Source organism: Arvicanthis niloticus, chromosome 21 (assembly GCF_011762505.2).
Source record: "Arvicanthis niloticus isolate mArvNil1 chromosome 21, mArvNil1.pat.X, whole genome shotgun sequence".
Lineage (NCBI taxonomy): Eukaryota > Metazoa > Chordata > Mammalia > Rodentia > Muridae > Arvicanthis > Arvicanthis niloticus.
Genome location: NC_047678.1, coordinates 17041450 through 17065399, shown reverse-complemented (window position 1 = coordinate 17065399; position 23950 = coordinate 17041450). Strand labels below are relative to the sequence as shown.

The 23950-nt window shown below is 40.1% G+C and overlaps 1 protein-coding gene across 2 annotated transcripts in view; it reads left to right on the top strand.

Annotated features, from left to right (window-relative positions):
* Rasa2 (RAS p21 protein activator 2) overlaps positions 1-19223 on the top strand; it is an 88846-nt gene extending 69623 nt beyond the window's left edge. The window contains exons 16-24 of one of the 2 annotated variants that reach the window (XM_034484055.2): positions 1349-1432; positions 4714-4791; positions 9065-9138; positions 9802-9908; positions 14360-14442; positions 14902-15110; positions 16024-16127; positions 16448-16634; positions 18733-19223. In XM_034484055.2, coding sequence (XP_034339946.1) covers positions 1349-1432; positions 4714-4791; positions 9065-9138; positions 9802-9908; positions 14360-14442; positions 14902-15110; positions 16024-16127; positions 16448-16634; positions 18733-18763 — 957 coding nt within the window. In that variant the 3' untranslated portion in view covers positions 18764-19223. The remainder of the gene's footprint in view (positions 1-1348; positions 1433-4713; positions 4792-9064; positions 9139-9801; positions 9909-14359; positions 14443-14901; positions 15111-16023; positions 16128-16447; positions 16635-18732) is intronic. The other variant, XM_076917718.1, reaches the window with a different exon arrangement.
* The last annotated feature ends 4727 nt before the right edge of the window (positions 19224-23950 follow it).

Here is a 23950-nt window from a genome sequence, read left to right as displayed (position 1 = left end):
AATTTCAGCAGTCAGGAGGCAAAGGCAGGCAGATCTCTGGGTTAAGAGACAGCCTAGTCTACAGAAAGAGTTCCAGGACAGCCAGGGCTACACCAAAAAAACTTTTCTCAAAAAAATCAAGAAAACAAACAAATCAAATTTAAATGGAGAAGTCTTGTGAAATTCAAATCAAACTTAATGTTACCAGAACTTTTAAAGAACGCCTCTTCCTTCACAGGTAAAACTGTAGTAGGGTCTTCTTACAGATAGGATGGAGTCCTGGAGGCTCCACCTGAAATCATTTTTAGATAACCATAATTTATAACTTTTGCCAGATATAATGATCATATATCAGATATTTCTTCTCCAGATTTCTTCATTTCTTGGACATTTCTTCCCCACTGTTTTCAATGTGAGATACTGAAAACTAAAACAGAATTAACTATATTTTCCTGGATATGTCTTTTGATAATATTGCTTACTGTAGTAGGATAGTTGGTTATGTAGAAATGTAGATCAATAAGACTCATGAGAGAACTGTGTTCTGTCCGTTTTATTTACATGTACTTTAATGTAACTTACACTACTGTAAAGTAAACAGACAAGATAACGTGGATAACAGACTCAAGCAGTTACCTTCTGGGAAGAGCCTATATGAGTGGTGACTTCATCTCCTGGTCTGAATTTGTATTCTCCCTCCACCCCCTTGGTGGAAACAGTTGATTGCAGAAGTCTTATGTGTTATTTGAATATGCTTAGAAGTAGACTGAGCACAGAAAGTTGGAAACACCACTAAGGTAGAAAAAAGTAGATTATCTCTGATATTCCAAAAGTAAATAAAATGTGTAGTGTGACCCAGTCTTTAGACTACACAAAGCCATTAGATACAGTTGGTTACATTATGTCTTTCAAAGGGAACAAGTCATTAAGTCTTTAATCTCTGTCTTTTTTTTTTAATGGTGCTGAGAATGGAATTTAAGGCTTCATGCATTCTAGGCAAGCACCCCGCCACTGAGCTGCCCCCCAGCCCTCTTTTTACTTTTTATACTGAGACAAGGCGATCTCAGTAAGTTGCCTGGACTGGATTTTTTCTGTAGCTTTAACAGACCTGAGTTTGCAGTCTTTGTGTCTGAGGCTCCCAAGGAATTGACATCATAGACCTACACCACCAGCTTCTTTCATTGTCTCCTAACCCAAGTTATAGAAGCTGTCCTAGGTTTAGCTGCATCTTAACTATTTTTGTTTGAATCAACATTTTTAGCCATTATTTTAGAGCCATAGAATAGCCCATTCACTCTATTCTGCTTTTTATATAAACTCTACTTCTTGAAAAATTAACAAGAATTTTGGTTGTTCTTACATTTTTTAGGATACACAGACAGTTAGGACATTAACTCTCATCTCAAAAACCATTCAGATGATTGGAAACTGGGGATGTCAATCCAGAAGAAAGGTGAGTTTATAACTGTTTCCTTCTTTGCATACTTAACAAATTTTATTATACACTAAGATTCCTTCTTCACTTAACCTCCTTCCATAGTAAAAATAAAACTGAAGAGAATACATATTTAGATGCAATAATTGTCTTTTTGTGGGTGTTCTTCTGTAGTCACCTTTTGAAGGAGACAGTGGTACTTAACCTGATATACCCTCAGTAGGGAAAACAACTAGGAAGAAAAGACACAGGCATAGTCGAGCTATGTGATAGTCTGTGTCACAGCCACCTAACAGCTTTGGAAGAAGTTGTCAGCTCCAGGATGAATGAATCATGGAAATTTGGGACTAGCTTTATCCTTAACTTCAAAATGCAGGCCCATCCTTGTCTAGTGCTCTACCTCAGAGCTTCATAAACTCTCACTCATGAAGCCTTTTACTCAAGAAACTTTTATGCAACCTTAAGTATAAAAATCAAACATTGACTGATAATAACTTATTCTAGCATTTTGAAATGCCCAGCCCCCAGTGCTGAGTTTTTTCTTCCATTTGCTTTTGCAACTGCTATCTTAGGGTTTCTCCTAGTTGACGATCCAGGAGGAAAAAGGTCAAACAGTGGCTATCAGTTCAAAGCTGTATCCAGATTCTGAGGGACCTTCATTGCTCCTCAGTCTATCTCTCAGCAGGAATGTTCATCAAAGAAAGGATGAGAGCCAGGCTCTGACTAATAACTACGGGTCACTGACTCTACCAAAGAATAGGCTTTGCTGGCACCCTGCATCTGGCCCAGCATGAGGTATTTTTGGTTATCAGCAGCTGGGATCAACAGAATGTGAACCAAGCCTGATCATGTTCCAGGAGAGGCCGAGCATGATATACCATGTGCTGTGTGGGAAAGACTAAAGGCCATGAGTATGTGGCAGCCATGGACCTGGAACATTCTGAGTTTACTGACTGACTGGTATGTCACTTGGTGGAGTGCACTCTAGGGATGCTCTAGAACAAGGTCATGAAGATGGATGTGAATTTTCCAGCCTGCCTGCTGCCCCACATGGAGAAGAGTTGAGGAAGCTCCATTGTCTGTTCTCCTCTACCAAATCTGGGCCTACAACACAGATGAGGCAGCACTCTGGGCCCTCTGGCTGTAGACCTGGCTCCTTAAGGCACCCAAGTGAACTGCCATGAATAATTAAGACTGATTAGCCAAGAGGGAGAAACACCACCATACTTGCTACCTGACGTGAATGAAATCTGTGGATCTCAGAGGTTTGGGGAGCCAGAATGCATAGGGATTGCCCAGTGCTTTCCAGGAGTTGGGTCTATCAGTGGGAAAAACAGCGTAGTGGCCAGCTACTTCCCTACTCTTTGAAGAGAGTAGGGTTAAGGTCATCTGGGAAAACAAAGGAGGTGGTGGGGAAGTTGGAAGCTGGAAGCCTTAAGAGTAAGTATTTTGCCCTGCACAACGTGGTCCTGGAACCTGACTAGGACACCACAGGCATGTAGAGCCAACAAGCATACACAAAGAAAAGCTAGGATTGGGTGACCTGTGCTTGCTCTGGCCTACTAACTAACCCGTAAATCCGGTGCCTTTGTTATATATAACAAGAAGGGTTAGCTGGTCTTACTGGGAAGTCTCTGTAGAGAACAGTCTCAGGCAGTAAACTTCCTGGAGAAGGAAGTAGTATTTGCTAGTTTCTGGTCCCAGTAAATGGGAGGTTTTGCTTTTTACAGGGGTCTGAGGCAACTTAGAGTCCTTGACAGGTCTTACTCTTGTCAGTAATCCACGTGTACCCTTCATCTGATCCTCACAATAGAGTGTTCCAGGTTCTATAAGGAAATTTTATGAAGAAAGGTGTTCACAGTTTTTCATTTGTGATAAACACATTTGAAAACTCCGAAGCTGGGCCCATTCCTGTTTGGCTGGTGGGAGCAGCCCTGTGACCTGGAGGCCTCACCCTTACGTTATCGCCTTCCCTCATCACTGTCCCTCATGCTGAGGATCTTATCTTTCCCTGCCTGCCTTCTTCCTTTCCCTTGAAACTGGAAATGGAAGGGCTGGGCTGTAGCTCAGTGGTAGAACCCTAATCTTTTATAAATCAGGCCCTAGGTTCAGTCTCCACTACTACCATTTTTAAAACAAAAAAGAAACTAGATAGACTTTGGGCTGCATAGTTTCCATCTGCCTGTCCAGATCTCCATCCCAGGTTTACTCTGTGCCTCAGGAGAGCTCTAGCTTCTGGGAGGCCCCTGTTTTGGATCCACAGCTGCTCTTGTCAGGAGACCCCAGGTAGATCTGCATTGCTGACTTGGCTCTTTAGGTCTTTGAGTAATGACACCTGTGTACCTTATTACATGTAGTTAAACGTAGCTACTCATTTGTAAATACTTTTTAAATTTTCTATTAAAATTTTCATTTTTGTCATATAATAATTCAAATTTATATGTGCAATATGTTTTGATACATATTTACATTGTATATTGGTCAAACATTTTAAACTTCTTTGTATATATGTATAATCTTCAAATTTATTAAAGACAAAAACATTTGCATACTAATGAGATGGATATACTTATTTATGTTTACATAAATAAATACTAGTTGAGTAGAGTTGAGAGCGTCTTCATTGTTTTTCAGAGTTGATTGTATTTTGATTTTATAATCATTCAGTTTGCATAAACACGTAGTACAAAATGGCAGAAGTATATTTAAGGCCAGTTTTTAAATGTTGGAAATTTTGTCCTAATCTCAAGCCAGAATTTACTTAGTGTTTTTTTGGTTTTTGGTTGGTTGGTTTGGGGATTTGTTTGTTTGTTTAGTGAAACATAAGTCAGCAACAAAAGCAATTAAAAGTTAAACATTCTAATAAAATCCAAAACTACTAATTGATACATGCTGACTAATGATGTGGGAGAATATTGTAAGTTTTTATTTCTTTAACGAAGCAATTATGTTTTTGTTAGAACAAAAGCCTGATGTCTAGTCAAAATAGCTTCATTCCTAATATACAGCAGCCCAGGGCTTTGTGCTGAGCGACCACCAGCAGTGACTGGTGGTGCATGATATATTGGCATGCAGAGTGAAAGGCATGCGTGTACTTGGACGAGGCACCATGCAGCACAGATGCACCAGAGATACCTCGGAATCATGACATGTTTGATTTTGAACTAGTTCTTGTTGTTTGTGCCTTCAGAAACCTTTACTATTGACAAATTTCTCATGACCACATATGGAGTGACAACTAATAGCTTAAGAACTGTGCATATTTAACATACACAAATCCTGTGTTTGTTTTCTCCTAGTCACGGTTCAAAAAGTCAGTCATGTGTGAATTTCTCAAAATGTTTCAAGAAGAAAGATATTTTACAGACATGAAAAAGGTATGGTTCTTTCTTGTCATCTAGTTTAAAGGAATTAACATTTAATTTTCTTCCAAAGAGTCAAGTTTCCAACTTTTTTTTTTTTAAATCATGTTGAAATTGTCAGTCAAGAAGTCTTTTTCCAGTTGGAGAGATGGCTCAGAGATTGAGAGCACTGACTGCTCTTCCAGAGGTACTGAGTTCAGTTCCCAGCAACCACAGGGTGGCTCACAAGCATCTGTAATGGGATCTGGCGCCCTCTTCTGGCATGCAGGCATATATGCTGGCAGAACACTGTGTACATAATAAGTAAATAAATCTTTTAAAAAAAAGTCTTTTCTTCCAGTTCTATTAAACAAAGCTGTGAGGTAAGCAGAGCTTAACAGTAAGTGCAGTAAGTGCTGTTGTCTTAACTATACAAATACAGATTGCTATGCAACACTATTGACATCCATGAATTAAATGCCAATAGCATATCCCCAATTTCGAAGACCAGACATGCTTTTAGCTATTACTACAGATGTCTCCTGGAGGATGGAATTGTCTTTTGTTAGGAACCTTTGGTCTAAGACTAAAGCCTAATAGAGTTTGTTATGTAGTAGAGTGGGTACTCAATTGCCACAGTAAACAAAATGGGTTAGCAAGATGGCTCAGCAGGTAAAGGTGCCTCTTACAGAGCCTGGTGACCTGAGTCTGGCCGCTGGGGCCCCATGATTGGAAGGAGGGAACCACTTCCCACAAGTTTTCCTCTAACCTCCACATGCATCCTGAGACACTCACATTCCCACATATTCACATAAAATGAGAAAAACGTAAAACAGTGTTTTCAATATATTGAGTATATATGGTAGTAACTGGAGAAAAATAAGTAAAAATAAAAATGTATAAATGCCTACAGCATATAGCATGCTAATATAAGGCCTACGATATGTAAATGGAGTGTGATTAGAAACTGAGTTTTTTTTAAGTCTTTAATTTTTTTGGTCCTTGACTCATTAGTCATCCACATAAAATACAGTATTATAACCCTGAAAAACTTGAAATAAAAAATTATCTTAGGATATAGCTAAACTAAACTTGAAGAAAGTACTGTGTCTTCATTATCACAATCCTAACTCAGTGAACCAAGTTAGTCTTTAAAGCCTGTATAATTCAGGCTCTATTCATGACTCAGCTGTTGGTGGCCAAGAACGTTTTTACGGAAGTATATGTTTAGACTGGTGACGACACGCCTTCTCAGGGACGCCAGAGAGAAGACGCTCCTGTCAGATAGGGTTGGGAGTCTCAGTATATAGCCTTGGCTATCCTAGTTCTTAGTATGTAGACCAGGCTGGCCTCACTCACAGATAGCCACCTGCCTCTACCTCCTAAGTGCTGGGGTTAAAGGTATGCACCACTATGCTGAACCTAGATTTTTCTTTTTTATCTAGAATAATGGGAATTCAGATAAAACTTTTTAAGTAATTGTTGAAAGCGTTTGAGAAAATGTAAAAATATGCTTTTAATTTGTAAAATAAAATTACAAGTTTTGTATACTCACAAATAGATTCTAACCATAGTGCATTTACTGTCTCGTGTATATCTCTAGTCCTGAGGTAGCATAAGATAGTTTGCCCTAAAATCTTAATTATCTCTTTTTGTGTGTCCATGTGTCTTTCTGTCTGTCTGTAGATTTGACCCAGGACCTTACATATCCTAGACTGTTCTGTCTAAGATTGAGCTCTGTCTTCAGTCTTTATAATAAGGAATCACTAATGTCCATGTAACTCAGTTTCTCATTCATACTGGCATTTATACTAGTGACTTTAAGTGACTTGTAACTAAATCATACACTGTTGCCCACACAGTAAGGAAAGGTAACCAGAAGAGTTCTGTACAGAGGGTGATTATACAGTTTGGTGACAGAACCACAACACTAAAGACTTAGAGATGACTATGGCTCTGAGTAGAGTGAACCTGAGCCAACTTGTTACCTACAGTTACTTTACTTTCATCTTAATGTTTTCTTACATTTCACATCACACATTTGTTTTTATCTTATACTTTTTCATACAATGCTAAGAAATGAGATATTCAAGTAACCATTAAACTCCATGGGTGGATGGTCCATCCGTTAAAACTACAGATGAGACAGGATACTTTGTTAATGTTGTCCCTGGATATTTGAACCTGCATCATCCACAGGACAAAAAGGATTCTGTTCTTATTTGTTTGCTTACTTAAGCAAACTGGAAAGAACACATTGGGAAGCCTCTTGAGAGAGTGAGTGCTCTGGTGGGCGAAGCCCAGCATCCGTAGGCCAGAGTTGCTGTGCCTTCAGTCCTACAGAGGGAACACTAGTCCCTTGATGTTCTTCTCAGAAAACTATATGCTTGTGTTGTTTATATCCTAAAATCCTAAACAAAAATAAAGTTAGAAACCAACGGGAAGAAAGCAATGAAGGCCAGACAACGGGATCACGATGTCTCACGGATAAGCAGATGGATAATTGATCTAGAGCCAAAATAGGATTCCTCTCTAAGAGCAGGAGTTGCATTTTGGACTGCTCAACTTCCCCTTTCCATGAAGAGGCGTCCACATGCTGGGGAGCCCTTGACTACTCCAGGAGCTACTCATGAAGCTTGGTGCTTTTCCCTGAGTGACTCCTGTTTCTAGCAGTGGATATTACACATTTTCTTGAGCCACATCCTTATATTCTGCATAAAAAGTTTGTAAATACTTATATTTGACTTTAGGTTATCTCATTTGTCTAGGTCATCAGTTCTAGATAATAGAAATTAGCAAGCTATTTTCTATGAATAGCCAACAAATGGGAGGACTTATTGGTTACATAAGACCACTTTCATTTTTGGTTTATCTCATAACCCTGGTTCTTACAAAAACAGACTGCAGGTCAAATTTGGCTCAGTCCATAGTTTTATTTTAGCCTATCAGAAACACTCATGGTCCTGTATGTAAAAATCTCTGGACCCAGGAATTTTCAGAGTTCAATTTTTCAGATTTTCAAAAAGTAATGAATTAATAATTATTAGTAATAATTAAACAGTCCCTTGGTTCCATCCAGCAGTCACACACCAGTGTTACTTGTCACGATGGAAAATACGCTGTAAGATAATACATGAGAGCCAGTGTTTGCTGCAAATCAAAGATGAAAGTTTTAAAAGGGAAGAAAAATAAATGCTTTGAGCCAGATGGGGGCAGCACATGCCTTTAATCCCAGCACTTATGATACAGAGGAGGGTAGATCTCTGTGAACTTGAGGCTAGTTTGGACCACAGAGTGAGTTCTAGGGCAGCCAAGGTACCAAAAATATAGATAAGGGCTGGATGTGGTGGTAGATGCCTGTCATCTTAGCACTGAGAAGGCTGAGACAGGAAGATTGCAGTGTGTTTAAGTCTAGCCTCTGAAATAGTAAGGCATTGTCTCAAAATGAATTATAGTTAAGGATTATTGATTGAATTCTTTCTGTAGGGAAATCCATTCAGAATTTGAGTAAAAAACAACTTTTTAGAATACCTTTCATTTGTAAATTGGGAACTTTGTATAACCACATGTATTTTATTTTATAGATTACTGTAGGATGAGCCTCTTTGATCCAAGATGCTCTAAGATCTGAAATATTGCAATATTTAAAACTTCTTGAGTGGACATGATGTCACAATGGAAAATTACACACTTGATCTCACGTGATAGGTCACAAAGTGCAGGTGTCGTAAAAAAACAAAACTGTATAAAATTACCCTTAGGTATATATATGAATTTTTTTTTTTAGATATAAGTCCAGTCCCCAAGATATCTTACTGTATATGCAATTGTTTCAGAATCCTAAATCTAAAGCACTTTGGTCCTGAGCAAGAGATTCTCAACCTGCATTATATGGTCTTTAGTAATGAGGGATCTCTTAGTATAATCAGTGACATGCAAGATAAAACATTTATTTGTTTGCTTGTTTGTTTTCCAAGACAGAGTTTCTTTGTGTAGCCTTGGCTGTCCTGGAACTCGGTGTGTAAACAAGACTGCCTCAGACTCAGAGATCCGCCTGCCTCTGCCTCTGCCTCCTCTGCCTCCTCTGCCTCCTCTGCCTCCTCTGCCTCCTCTGCCTCCTCTGCCTCCTCTGCCTCCTCTGCCTCCTCTGCCTCCTCTGCCTCCTCTGCCTCTGCCTCTGCCTCTGCCTCTGCCTCTGCGAGTGCTGCAATTAAAGATGTGGGCCACCGCCGCCTGCCAGATAAAACAATTTTTTGTAATATACCTTATTTACTCACATACTGTAATACTTCCCCATCTCCCCATTTAGTTCTTGGATGAAATTTCATCTACGGAAACTAAAGAGTCCAGTGGTACGAGTGAGCCTGTGCACCTGAAAGAAGGGTAATTAATTAAATGAGACATGAAAGTTATAACTCACTGTAGACAGTAAGTACAAAGAGCATGGCTTTGAGAATGAAGAAACCTGAGTTTTCATTCTGTTCCAGAGCTTCCTAAGCTGCTTCAGGCAGGTAAATCACCCTCACTACCCTGTCAGCTCCGTCTTAGACAGCACTCACTCACTGACTGCAGTCTCAGTGCTATAGTTCACAAATGGCTGTGTCCTTAACAAAGAGTGTTGTTAGTAGGAGTAATGAGTTGGAAGTGACTTACCTGGCCCTTTTTATTCTGTATAGCACAGTTATAAAATGGCATCACTTAGAGGCTGGAGAGATCATGGTTAAGAAGGTAGAGGACCTGTGTTCCATTCCCAGCACCCATAGAGTGGCTCACAACTGTTTGTAACTGCAGTTCCTCTTCTGATTTCCACAGGCAATGCATACTGTGCGTAGATGTCATACAGGCTACACGATACCTAAAAGTAGAACAAAAGCAATTCTGCCTTGATAGAAAGGCTTCCTGAGTCCCCAGTGGAAAGTCACTGCTGCACACTAGTGATCATGGAGGACTGCCCAGCACCTAGCAGTCAGGGTCAGCTCTCTGTTTCAGGTTAATGGTCTTCACCTCTGAGAGTTAAATGCTTGCTTCTTTCTGTTATGTTGGCAGTGAGATGTATAAAAGAGCTCAAGGAAGAACCCGTATTGGAAAAAAGAACTTCAAGAAACGATGGTTCTGCTTGACAAGCAAAGAGCTCACCTACCACAAACAGCAAGGTAGAGTTGTGTTTGTGCTTCCTGCGGCCTCCCTTACTCCCGCTGTTCGTGTGCTGCAGTGGGCCATTGCACAGCACATGAACTAAACTGTTTATTTTCTCACATTGTGTAGTATATAATAACTACACACAATAAGAACACACAAGAACTAAACTGTTTATTTTCTCACATTGTGTAGTATATAATAAAACTAAAACAAAAGCCTTGTATAAGTCAGTTTGAGAACAAAACAGCTGAACTTGGTAAGTAAGTCAGTATAACAATAAAAGCAGAAAAGTACAGACTTAACAGATTAGCTAACAACCACAAGCACTCAGCGAATCACAGTGCTCAGTAGGTTCTGAAGTCCCATGAAATCTGATGGAAAATACCAGCTAAGAGAGCTTCTATAAATACCGAAATGATGACATAAAGACCTGACACAGGGGACTATAAGAATATAGAGTGCTTCAATGGAATTCCTGAATAGAATAAGAGAGACAGAGACAGAGACAGACATTTTAAAGAGATGGGGTCTTGACTCGGAACTTTGGGCTTAAGCAGTCCTCTTGTTTCAGCCTCCCAAATAGCAGGAACTACTCGAATGTACCACTGTGTCAGCTAAGAGGGTGTGTGTGTGTCTGTGTGTGTCTGCGTGTCAGACACACACACAAGCAGTTTAACCAGAATGAATTAATATACATATATATATATCCAAGTATATTAATAAGAAATGTAATAAGGCGTCCACATAGCTTGTTACAGTATATAAATATATAACTAAAGATCAATAGGTTTACCTTTGTTTTTAAAGCTGTCTTTGAATGTTTCAGAATTCTAGTTTATATTGAATTTTATATAAATATTCTCACTTATGGATTCCATTGTTGTTTATAATGTTTATTTTAATAGAACAATTTAAGCCAGGTGTCTTAGTCAGAGTTCCTATTCCTCTACAAACATCATAACCAAGAAGCAAGTTCAGCTTACACGTCCACATTCAGGACTGGAACTCAAGCAGGTTAAGAAGCAGGAGCTAATGCAGAGGCCATGGAGGAATGTTACTTACTGGGGCTTCCTTCCCCTGACTTGCTCAGCTTGCTTTCTTATAGAACCCAGGACTACCAGCCCAGGGATGGCACCACCCACAGTGGGCCCTCCCCCCTTGATCACTAATTGAGAAGATGCCCTACAGCTGCATCTCATGGAGACAGTTCCTCAAGGGAGGCTCCTTTCTCTGTGATAACTCCAGCTCATGTCAAGTTGACACACAAAACCAGCCACTACACCAGGCATGGTGGTACATACTTTTAATCCAGGCTCTAAGGGTTGGGGAGTTATAGGACAGAGACAGACAGATCTTCATGAGGTCGAAGCCAGCCTGTTCTACATTGTGAGTTCTCGAACAGCCAGGGTTACATAGAGACTGCTTTAAAAAAAATTAAAATAAAAACAACCTAATAGCTGGGCAGTGGTGGTGCATGCCTTTAATCCCAACACTTGGGAGGCAGAGGCAGGCAGATTTCTGAGTTCGAGGCCAGCCTGGTCTACAGAGTGAGTTCCAGGACAGCCAGGGCTACACAGAGAAACCCTGTCTCAATAAAATTTAAATTAGTAAATTAGTCATTTTCTGTGAATAAACAAGTTATTTGTTCCTCAGTTACAACACTGTATAATTTAAGCCAGCATTCCAAAGTCTGTTGGTTAGAAAGTCAGATATGATAGTCATGGTGAATTTCCTGAGAATCTTACATTATGTACACACAGACATGGAGTTTGCATAGGAATTTCATGGACCTCACAGGCCTGAAGTGCACCTACAGTTGTCATATTTAACCTTTTGTTGCTTAATGTAAATGTTGCTACCATGGCAGTTTTTATAGAGCTGAGTTAACTTTACATTACTGTATTATCACCTTCTGTTAGAAGGCGGGGTCTGATTATCTGCTCATGTCCCAGCGTCTTCATGTCTCATACGCCTCGTCTTGTATTCATCATAGCGGACTCCACCACCCGGGCTCTATAGCTGCTCTGTGTTATGGTTCTGTATCTACTCATTACAGAGATCTCCCCTTCTTCGGATCTGTGATCTGATGTCCTCCTCAGACCAAGTGTCAGCTCTTTATGGAAGTAATTTCAAGTCTCTAGCCACTTAGCTGCCTATTGAATAGGAACATACAGCACACTGGCTATTACATTTCATATCTCTCTTCTGCTCTTGAAGATCTTCAGTGGTAACAGTCACGTTACCAGCACAGAAGCATTTAGTAAATGCTCTTCAGAGAACACCGGGTCTTCCAGATCTGCTGTCGCCTGAACTGCTTGAGTAACCACTGCTCTGGTTTCAGAAGCTTTAACCAAGTTTACTAGTAAAACTGTTAATAAGCCTATCTTTGTAATACTTTTGTGAGATTTGCTTAGCTATTCTATGTTCTTGAGACCTGTTATATATAGGCACATACTGACAACTTATACAACTTCCATAAATATACACTCTTAGTGCGGTTAGGGTAACTTCATTTTTCTCTCCTCATGGTTCCTGACATGAAGCTCTCCAAATTTTTGCTTGCTGTTTTTCTTTAATAGCTAAAGAACCAAATAAATCATTTCAATTTATTTTCATCATATTATTCATCTCTAGTTAATATTTTTCTTCCAGTCTTTTCAGAACTCAATACAAATTTCACTAGGAACCTGTTTTTTATTTATTGTTTTGTCTTAAACTATTAGAACAGTACCTGGCTTATATTAGACATTCATGTGTATCTTTTAAAAAATTATATGTCACGTCTGTTTGAATCACCTTAAATTTTAGGTACCAGGAAAGTGACTGAACAACTGTTTTGTATTAATGTCTTTATTTACAACAAAAACAAATCACAACTATCCAAATACTCTTCTTTGTGGAAAAAAGTCACAGTATTAGTCCTTTGAATAGTATAAAATAGAATGCTCCTAGCTTCTTCTATTTCAACCCTCACATCCATTTAAAAAAAAAAAAAAAAAAAAAAAAAAAGGCTTGAGGAAGAAGTAGAAACAAAGCTTTGGTGCTGTAAAAGCACCATCACAAAATGACAGAAGTCAAAATTGTGTTTGTCATTAGCTTCTTCTATAGCTAGATAAGGGCAGATAACCCAGGCTGTACTGACGTGCATCCTCTTAGAGAAAGCCCTTTAGCAAACCCAAATCCCCTTGCCTATGTTTCAAAACCTGTAAAGGGTTAAGGATTCCCTGCTGGAGACATTGTCTCCAGCATCTCCTAAGTAAACTTCCTAGTATTTAGCTAGTAGCTGGCCAACATGTGACAGCTGTAAGTCTATAGTTTAAAACCTGCTTTGAAGCTAGCAAGATGGGTCAGGGGGTACGGGACCTTGCCACCAAGATTGACAAGCAGTTCACTGTCTGGGACCCACATGTTAGAAGGAGAGAACTGACTTCTGCCAGTTGTCCCATACCTCCATATATGTGCTGTGGTGCATATGCATGTACCTACACACACGCAAACACTAAAATAAAATGTAATTTTAAAAAAATTTAAACAAGGCTGCGCATGGTAGCACACACTTTTAATTCCAGCACTTAGAAGGCAGAGGCAGGTGGATCTCTAAGTATGAGGCCAGTCTGGTCTACAGAGCACATTCCAGGACAGCCAAAAGAGACCTTGTTTCAAAAACCAAAATAAATAAATAGAGAAAAACTTAAAAATTCAGAGCTAGATAGTTATCTCAGTGGTTAAAAGCACTTGTTTTTGCTCAGTTTCCAGCACCAACATGGTGGCTAGCAACCATCTGTAACTCCAATCCCAAGAGATCAGAAGCCATTTTCTGACTTTGCGAGCGTGGGGGGGTTGTTTGTTTGTTTGTTTGTTTGCTTGCTTGCTTGTTTTTGAGGGCACTGGGTATACATGCGATACACACACATATATGCTGGGAAACACTCATACATGTGCGTTAGGAGTGGAGATGTGATCAGTGCTAGAGCACTTACCTAACATGTACCATGCTTTGAGTTTGGTGTTCTACATGTATGCACACACTACATATTGTTGTTGTTGCTGTTCTTTTGAGGGCTAATCCTTTAATTAAATGTTAAGTTGGCAAACAGAAAGGACTCTACTTGAATAGTTGTATTCACTGTGGTGATAGCTCCTGAGCCTGGGCCTCTCAGTGGTTCTCTGTCACTAGACACATTAGTGTTGCAAATTTGTAATAGCATAGAAAATAATTTTCTTATATAGCTCAAACTTACATGCTTTTCCTTGAAAATATTTTCATCTATATGTTAAAAGACAAGGACATTGCTTTGCAGAAATCATCAAAATTCTCATTCCATATTATACACAAGCCATCCAGAAGTCTACTGCAGATACATATGCTTCTATCAGCTAGTGGAATTAGCCTTACAGAATTAACGTCTAATCCTTGTGGTTATTATAGCAATTCTTTTAATTTTGTTGTCTTTTTATTATTTAGGCAAAGATGCAATTTACACTATTCCAGTAAAAAATATTCTTGCTGTAGAAAAACTAGAAGAAAGCTCTTTCAACAAGAAAAATGTAAGTTATATAAATATTGAAGCATTTTAAATCATCACATGTAAGTCATTTTGGCACTTACCATTCAGATCTCTAAGTAATGTCCCAACTTGGGTCAACTGTTGTCACTCAGCTGGTGCAGGACCCTCCAGTCACTAGGATGGCATTTTTGTTCCTTAGCGTCTTCTCACTGACTTGTCATTCCTCACAGTTTCTCCTGCATCTAAAATTACCTATGTTCTTACTCAGTGCCCCATTCCTTTGCACATGTATGGCATCTACAATTTATATTGTTATACTTCTTAGAACCATTAACTAAGATGGTCTTTGGTGCTGACCTACGTAGTGTAACGATTCATTAAGACACATTAGCAACCATTTCTTAGCCAAGCAAGCTAGGTCTCCTAAGTACTTTTTTTGTTTGTATATTATATGTTGTTTTTAAGGCTTTCTAACTTTTTATTTTAATTGCCAATAAAGATGTTCCAAGTGATACATACAGAGAAAACACTGTACATCCAAGCAAATAACTGCGTGGAAGCCAATGAGTGGATCGACGTGCTGTGCAGGATGAGCAGGTGCAACCACAACAGGCTCAGCTCTTTCCACCCGTCCGCGTATCTCAATGGAAACTGGCTCTGCTGCCAGGAGACGAGCGAAAGCACACCGGGCTGCAAGCCGTGCACTGCGTGAGTGACTTTGTGATGAGAGAGTAGTGATCCACAGCCCTTGAGTGGACCTGGGTGTGAGTGTGAGAACACGATGCTAACTAGAAGGTAGAAGTAGCTGGACACAGAGGCCACAGTGTTGAAAGCATTTCTATAAACCGTGTCTAGAAAGGCTTGGCTTGTTGCCTACTGGGAAGAATGTCTACCTGACACACACAAGGGCTTTGGTTGAGTCCTATTACCACAAAACTTAAAACAGAGAGTAAACAAGTTACTATAGACACAGATGTAAATTAGTGGTAGCCAGGGAACCAGGTGGACTGTTGCCCTTTTATTATTGGTGCGTTATTTGGTGAAGAACCATAGGTTATAAAAACGTTTTTATTGGGACTGGAGAGCAGTTAGTGCTTGCTGCTCTTGTAGAAAGAAGACCCAAGTTTAGTTCCAAAAATCTCAGTGACCACAGCTCCAGGGCATAGATTGGATACACTTTTCTAGCCTCTGCAGACACTCACGGACACACACACATGCACATTAAAAATATTTTTAAAATGATTTTACTTCAAAATCCTTTTCGAGACTTGAGTCCTTAACAACCAGACCTTGTGGTCCTGTTGAACTATCTCGAAAACTAATTTCTGAAGTCTCTTTTGAAAAATTCTAATTCTGCCGGGCAGTGGTGGCACATGCCTTTAATCCCAGCACTTGGGAGGCAGAGGCAGGTGGATTTCTGAGTTAGAGGCCAGCCTGGTCTTCAGAGCGAGTTCCAGGACAGCCAGGGCTACACAGAGAAACCCTGTCTCGAAAAACCAAAAAAAAAAAAAAAAAAAAAAAAAAAAAAATTCTAATTCTAGTTTTGATCACAATTCATTAAAAATCTTTCTAATGTTAATAAAGAATTTTTCCAATGTCTTTAATTTTCTTTTTATCATAGAGGCATCCCTGCAGACATCCAGATAGATATCGATGAAGACAGAGAAACAGAAAGAATTTATTCCATTTTTACCCTCAGTTTACTTAAACTGCAGAAAATGGAAGGTAAACACACACTCTACTTTTATAAAATCATTATTTTTCATTACTAATTTCTGGGGGGTTTTTTGACTTTTTAAAAAGTTGAAAATATTTATAGATTTCCTAAGTTACTGATAATGAAGTTTACAAAACCTCAAAGGAGGCATTTATCTTATCTATTCATGAAATTAAATATTCTTATGTAAATGTACTTGTTATAATAGTAAATTATTATAATACAGTCACCTGTGCTCCCTTAGAAACTCCTAAACTTTTTAAATTACACTACAGATTACATTTGTGGAATTTAGTTTTCTGATCAGAGATTTCACTGTTCCTTACAGAGGCTTGCGGGACTATAGCTGTGTATCAGGGGCCACAGAAAGAACCTGGTTATTCTAAGTTCACCATTGAGGACTCTGTCGCAACCTTTAAGACAATTCAGCAAATAAAAAGCACCATAGAGAAGCTGGATGAACTGCATGAGAAATACAGAAAGAAAAGATCAAGTAGTGCGAAGTATGGAAGCAAGTAAGTGTCTCCGCTCACCACATCTGTCGGGCCCCAGCCTTCCTCCTGTGCATGCTTCCCTTCCCTCCCCTCTCCTGGTCTCCTCAGTCCAGCTGTCCTGTATGTTGGTGCTGGACTTTCATCACTGCTTTGAATGCTGCGGTCAGTTGTAATTCACTCTGAATAATTCATAGCTTTTTCTTTTTGTTGTCTCCTTTATATTTCTCACAATATATTATATTTATTATGAATACCAAAAAAGTAAGCCCTAACAGTCCATAGAAGCATTTGATAGTGGGTTTTAAGTGTTCCATCTCAGATGAAGAGGATGAGCTGGCTAAGGACAGCAACAGCTGACACTCAGTGGGACTCGTTCCTCTGAGGACGCCACACCCAGCACTGGAGACTGTCAGCTGGATTGCTGGACTCCTGAGGGAAGTTTTCAGTCTCCACAATGAAGAGCAAGCGTATACAGTGGGTTAATACACCCACTGAGCACTGTGTGGGAGCACTTCCCCACTGAACACTGTGTGGGAGCACTTCACCACTGAGCACTGTGTGGGAGCTCTTCCCCACTGAGCACTGTGTGGGAGCACTTCCCCACTGAGCACTGTGTGGGAGCACTTCACCACTGAGCACTGTGTGGGAGCACTTCCCCACTGAGCACTGTGTGGGAGCACTTCACCACTGAGCAATGTGTGGGAGCTCTTCCCCACTGAGCACTGTGTGGGAGCTCTTCCCCACTGAGCACTGTGTGGGAGCACTTCCCCACTGAGATCATCTAAATCTTGAGCCTCTACTCTCCTTAGCATCAGAGGAGCCACAGTAGCTCAGAGCCCCATTTTTTTTTTTTTTTTAAGATAAATGTTCTCAGGGAGAAAAAGACTGTTTCCTCCCTATTGTGAGAAAAAGAGATTTGTCTAGAGTACCTTCCAGCACTCCCTGACACACACCACTCAGTATGATCAGGGACCTGCTAGTAAGACAGTGCATGGGAAGGTTTGGTCCATGGACCAGCAAACAGCAGTGTCTCCACAGTGTCTGCTCCTCTGTCATTGATCCTCACCCCAGCCCAGCGTGGTTTCCTTCCTACTTTATAGGCAGAACATTGAAATGCAAAGAAAATTGCACACGATCCCACACCATTAGTGCGAGGACTCGAAGTCCTTGCTGCACTATTTTAAATAGTCTTTGAAAATTATGTTGGTCAGTACTTTTACATTTCTGAGTAAGAAAAGTCAATTGTATTGATATAAATACATTCTTTCTTGGTAGAAAGCTTGCCACATTATGAAGGTTGTACTATAAACATCCTAAATCTGTATTTTCTTCATTAGTATAATTATCACTCAACAAAAGTTAATCTGAAGTCCTTCAAAATTCCAAGCCAAGGCTTGACCGTCCTTAAATTATACCTTATAATCCGTGCACACTGTACCCTAGCCAACTGTAACTTTCTCTATTAAAAACTACCAACTCAGGGCTGGAGAGATGGCTCAGCAGTTAAGAGCACTGACTACTCCTTCCAGAGGTCCTGAGTTCAATTCCCAGCAACCACATGGTGGCTCACAACCATCGTGATGGATCCCATGCCCTCTTCTGGTGTGTCTGAGGACAGAAACAGTGTACTCACATAAAATAAATACATCTTTAAAAACAAAACAGTTCAGTGCTGGTGGCACTCGTGCCCGCTGCCCCTTGCAGTGTGCTTCACACATACGTTTTCTTTCTTTATTGGGCTGGGGGAGGTCTTGAGCTCAGAAAATAGCTTGGTATTACTGTGATTACCCAGCATACAATTCCCAGCACTGGGGAGAGGGCGGGGCAGGGGGCAGCAGTGAACAAACAAACCCTCTTACACTAAATATTTTGCTTATTTTCTTTTCCTATATCATGTGAACTCTATGTATTCTATGTCTGTTTTGTTCAGCGCAGTACCATTAGCTTTAGAATACTACTTGAAATATAGTAAGCCATCAATAAGACTTACTGAATTAATAAAACAAGACTCAGCATGAACAGTCAAAGAAAATTAAAAGTGCTTGGTGGGTTCTGTGTATGTCACATTGTTAATTTGTGTATTTCTTTTAAAGAGTATTTTTCTTTTACTGTTTTGTAGGGAAAATCCAATTGTGGGGAAAATATCATAGTTTGACCAACTGATGGAGAACTGGAAAATGCTCTTTTTTCATCAAGTTCATCAGTTCACGAGATTTTGTTCATAGTGTGTAAAAGCAGACATTGGCTGTGATGACGCCTGCTCTCACAGTGTATTTAATATTTAATGATTGAAGTTAACTGTTGGAGGATCCTGATCCTGGTGTGGTTATTACTAAAGAATTTGAAACCCAAGATTTCCTTCATATTCATGCATCCAAATCCATGTCTTTCCAACTTCCTTCTAATAGAAAAGATCTTTGTAAGGGCGCTTGCCAAGAAGCTTTGTGGTAGGGAGCACCTGATAATAAGAAGCCATCTCTGCGTGTAGCACTCCTGTCACTCACTGCCGTTAGTGCCTGCTCTGTGCTGCCAACATTGACTTTACTACAGAATTCCAGTTCCTTGTCAGGTCAGAACTTTCCATTAAGTTCATCTGGACCTTCAAACTTTAAAAAAGAAAAAAAGAAAAAAAAAAAAAAGAAGAAGAAAACCTTTTTCTCTGTTGTGTTAGCCATTACAGGTTAGAGACAGACACAAAGATGTCTGAACACCTTTGAGAGTTGGTGGGTGTCTGGCCTGGTCACAGGTGTGAGTGTGCTCAGCTGTCAGGGAATGTGTGCTCCTGTGTGCACCATGTTTACATTATAATGAGTGATGGTGCATGCAACAGTGGACGACTAAAGTGTTCTCCATTGTTCAGCTATCGGGTACTCTTTTTTAAAAAAAGATTTATTTTTATTTATATGAGTACACTATAGCTGTCTTCAGACACACCTGAAGAGTACATCAGACCCCATTACAGATGGTTGTGGGCCACCATGTGGTTGCTGGGAATTGAACTCAGGACCTCTGGAATAGCAGCCAGTGCTCTTAATCGCTGAGCCATCTCTCCAGCCCCAGTACTCTCTTTACTCTCTTTCTTAATTAGAGAATTCAGTTTAGCACTCCCCCTGAGGGCATCTCTTCCCAACCAGAAGAGAAGCACTGAGTCAGGAGATGGCTTGACGTTGCCTTCTGTCCCACATCATAGCAAGGGTGTATAAGGACACCACCACCCCCTTAGTGTTGGGTCCTGCTCTAACTCGAGAATGGTCACTTGGCGCACTTTAATAATCTGGCACATTCCAGATTGTAGTTTGGATACTCCAAAGTATCTATCTTTTGATCAGTTGAATGATCAGTGTTTAAATATTGAACAGTGCTTTCCTGAAAATGTTGATATTGTATTGCTGTTTCCTTATTGCCTGCTAGCCAAAGGGAATTAGGGGCAGCACCTGTTGGAATACCTGTTTTTCTTTACTCTACTTTGGTCCTAAAAACCCTAACTGTAAATAAGCAGTTGAAGCCAGTGCTCCCTGAGGAGGAGTGACACACTTGGCTTCATCAGTATTAAAAACTATGGTACTTACTTGTCTTTTTTAATTAAAACCATTTTCTGAGTGTGGTACTTTGAACCTTGGGGTATTTACATATGTTCCTGTTGAAAACTGTGACTCCTGGTGTAAGTCTGACTAGCTGTGACCTTCTGGTTCGCTGAGCTTAAGCTGTATTTCAGAATATATTCACCAATAATGCTGTTGCTGGGTAATTATTTTTACTTCGTCAATAGGTATTTTAAAGACAGAAATTTGTCTTTTAACAGAGAATTGTCCCATTAAAAATCATGACTGAAAAGTGTATTTTTTTTAAATGACTTTTAAGTCAGTACTGGCCTGCACTGTGCTAGGTTGTGACTCCTGGTCTATACTAAAGTTTAAAAGAGTGCTTTAAATCTGACAAACATATAGATCTAATTAACTATACTGTTACAGGGTGGTTTGTTTTTTTTTTTAAGAGATTAGCCATTTGATAAATTTATCATGAACCTTGTATTAAAATGCCTACTTAGATTCTCCAAAATGTCTACCTGAAAAGGACGAGAGCCAGGGACGTAAAGAGTTCAAGAGTCTTGAGTGGTTTCCAATCATCTGTGGGCTGTTTCGTCTGGGTTTTCTCCCCTCCCCGACCCCCAAAGAAGGGTGATCTCCTAATGGTTTCTTCTTGTTCTGAGACAGTCTCACTACCTAGCCCTGGCTGGCCGAGAACTCATAGAAATTCATCTGCCTCTGCCTCTGGGTGCTGGGATTGAATGTGTACACCACCATATCCAACTCACCTAACATTTCTAATATCAAACTCCAAACACAAATATTTTTAATGATCATAAGGTCAAAGGGGCCAGAGCTGTATACATGTATAACTCTGAGAGCTCGGTATTCTAGTTCTCTTATTCATATGACCCTTTAAACAGCCAGCTTGACTGGAATTAATTAGCCACCTTGACACAGTGTAAAAGAGAAATGCAAAACTAATTTTCTTTAGATGAAGTCTTTTCCAATCAGAAAGTATGTTCCCAGGACCCTAAGACAGTCAGCGCCTTCTAGGGCTTCCCCTGTGCTGTGCTCTTGTGTACTTTGAGGCTTAGCTCTGTGGTCTCCTTTCTCTGCCTTGTACAAAGCATTTGAAAACATACATATCTCAGAAGATGATGGGGGAGACGGGAGACTCAGCACAGACACGCACTGGCTCTGACTCCTGGTGGAGCTGTGTCCATCTGTTGAGATTGTACTGATCTGTTGTGTACTTTGTTTAGCTGTGTTTTAAATCATCATCTGATAAGACACTGGGCAACGGCAAAGGTTTTTTTACTCCCAGGAATATAACTTATCAAATCAAACTCTTTTGTTTACCAAAGAATTACGTTTTTAGTATCACGGGTAATAACTAAGCATCAAAACTGGGTTCTTACTTTACCAACAGAAAACATCATGTGACAGATGGCTGGGGTTTGTTTGTGTTTCCAAGGCCTGATTGCATTCTTTTACCGGAAAAATTCATTCAAGCTAGGTTTTTAAAAACAGATTTCTTTTAAGTGGACGCACCTTCTAAATTGCTTTAAATACTCTTGAGTAGCCTATAAAGGTGGGCTCAGCAGAGCTTTCTAGTGTCCTCACCTATGTGACAAATGCAAAACTCATTCTAGAGTTACATGACTGATCTTGGTTGTTGTTATCTGCTTTCAGTTTTAACTTGGGAATTAATATGTTGTTAGTAAATACTGGTTTTTACAGTGTCTAGTTTGAAAATGTAAGTTATCAGAACGTAATATAGTGAATCTGTGTAACCATGTTGTATTGTTGAGAATGTATTTTTATTTAAATTTTATTTTCTTATGAAGAGTATTATAAAAATTAAAAGCTTTTGTAACTGTCATTTGAAAATAACTCAAATAAAGTACAAGAAGCCTATCTGTTTTTTTGTGAGACCTTACTTACACTTAAAATGTCTGTACCTTGGCTGTCTGTGGATGAGACACTAAAGCTCCAGCAGCAGCCCCTAGGAAGCCCTGGGCGTGGCCTGCACTGGAGCAGGCCACACGCTTGCTTGTTGTCGATTCCTTGCTTCTCTCTGACCTGCAGCATTCATACTGCAGCTCGTATCTTCCCAGAGGGCGGCATGGAAAAGTGTACTCCACTCGTGTCTGGGCAAACAGAGCTGGGCCTGTTGACTTTTTAAAGGTCTTTCTGCTCTTTAAAAGCAAAACAAACAAACATGAAAGGCACTGGTAACTCTGAACCTCTCTCATAGTAGCCACATGTGGACTAAAACTTGTAATAAATGCCAGTATTCTTTCTGCCAGTTTATTAGAAGGGCAGAGATTGATTGGTTGGTTGGGTCCATTTTTTTTTTTTTTTTAATTCTCATGTAGCCAAGGTTGGCCTTTAACTCCTGATCCTCCTCCTGCAATCCCAATGCTGTATTGAAAGCATACCCCACCATATCCGGCTCTGTGTCCTAATTAAACATGTGGTTCTTTAAAGGACAGGAGCTGTAGTTTGAATTTCCCTCTCTAATTTACATGATTCCAGAATGAAAAATGCCTAAAGCCAAGTATAGTTCCTTTCCACGCTACCTAAGTGCTGCTGCTACAGTCCTCTGTGAGCTTTTCAGTCTTTGGATGATCTGATATTCTTACACTGACGAGTATCCTGTGATCTCGGTTTTCATGTGCATCTTCACCTGAACTTCCATCTTTGGTGACTGTTTTAGTTCTGGGATTTGAGCACCAAATGTAAGGTACAGTGAAGCCACTGGACTGGACCACTCTTTGGGTAGAAAGAAAGGTTCATTGGGAATCAAACTGCCAAGGCTGTCGGGGAGGTGGCAGGGGCAGAAAGGGGCAAAGTGGTGGAACAGCAAGAGGTTTCATACGACAGCAGGGTGGGGGCCTTTGAGCTGATACCGACGGTCCTGTTAACAGGCAACCAGATCCTTGCCCAAGGTCGTTGACCTTTGGGGGCAAGATTAAGAGAGGTTCCCCCTGGTTAACAGAAACCCACCTTTAAGCCTCCATTTACCAGCCAAAATCCTTTTTAGGACATTGGCCTCCTGGGCACTGCCATTTTCAGGGGCAGCTTTGAGCTAACAGTGACTAAAAAGCTCGGGCCTTAAAATGTTGCCTCGTGTGACTTTCAGAACAGCATCTGTATTCTGAGGCCTGTATGTCACACTGACATTGAAACGAGGGAGCTTGTTTAAGGCTCTGCTAAATGTGTTTTGTGCCTTTGGTTTAAGGGTGTTATTATTTCATATTTGTTGAACCTTTTTGCTTTTTTTCTGACTTGTTTTGCTTTGCTTTTGTTTTGTTTTGTTTTGTTTTTTCGAGACAGGGTTTCTCTGTGTAGCCCTGGCTGTCCTGGAACTCACTCTGTAGACCAGGCTGGCCTCGAACTCAGAAATCCACCTGTCTCTGCCTCCCAAGTGCTGGGATTAAAGGCGTGCGCCACCACTGCCTGGCTTTTTGGGTTTGTTTGTTTGTTTGAGAATGGAATTCAGTCTTAGATGTGTAAATTTTACTCAACAAGGAAGAATTCTTGGGAGCAGAAACAACATTGTCTTCTAAATCACACACTTCTCAACTCTTACCTTGAACCACGCTGCCTGTAAAGGTAAGGAGCCCTGGTTTTGGATGTATGTGTTATGGAGTCCGTGGCTCCAGAGAGGCAGATCAGAGTCTGCCATGGGAATGGAACAGAGAAAAGAAGTCTGAATTAAATAGTCAACAGTATGGTTTTATCGTTAGAGAGGAAAGTAACTGACAAACCAATGTGAAAACCCTCAACAACAAATGCAAGCAG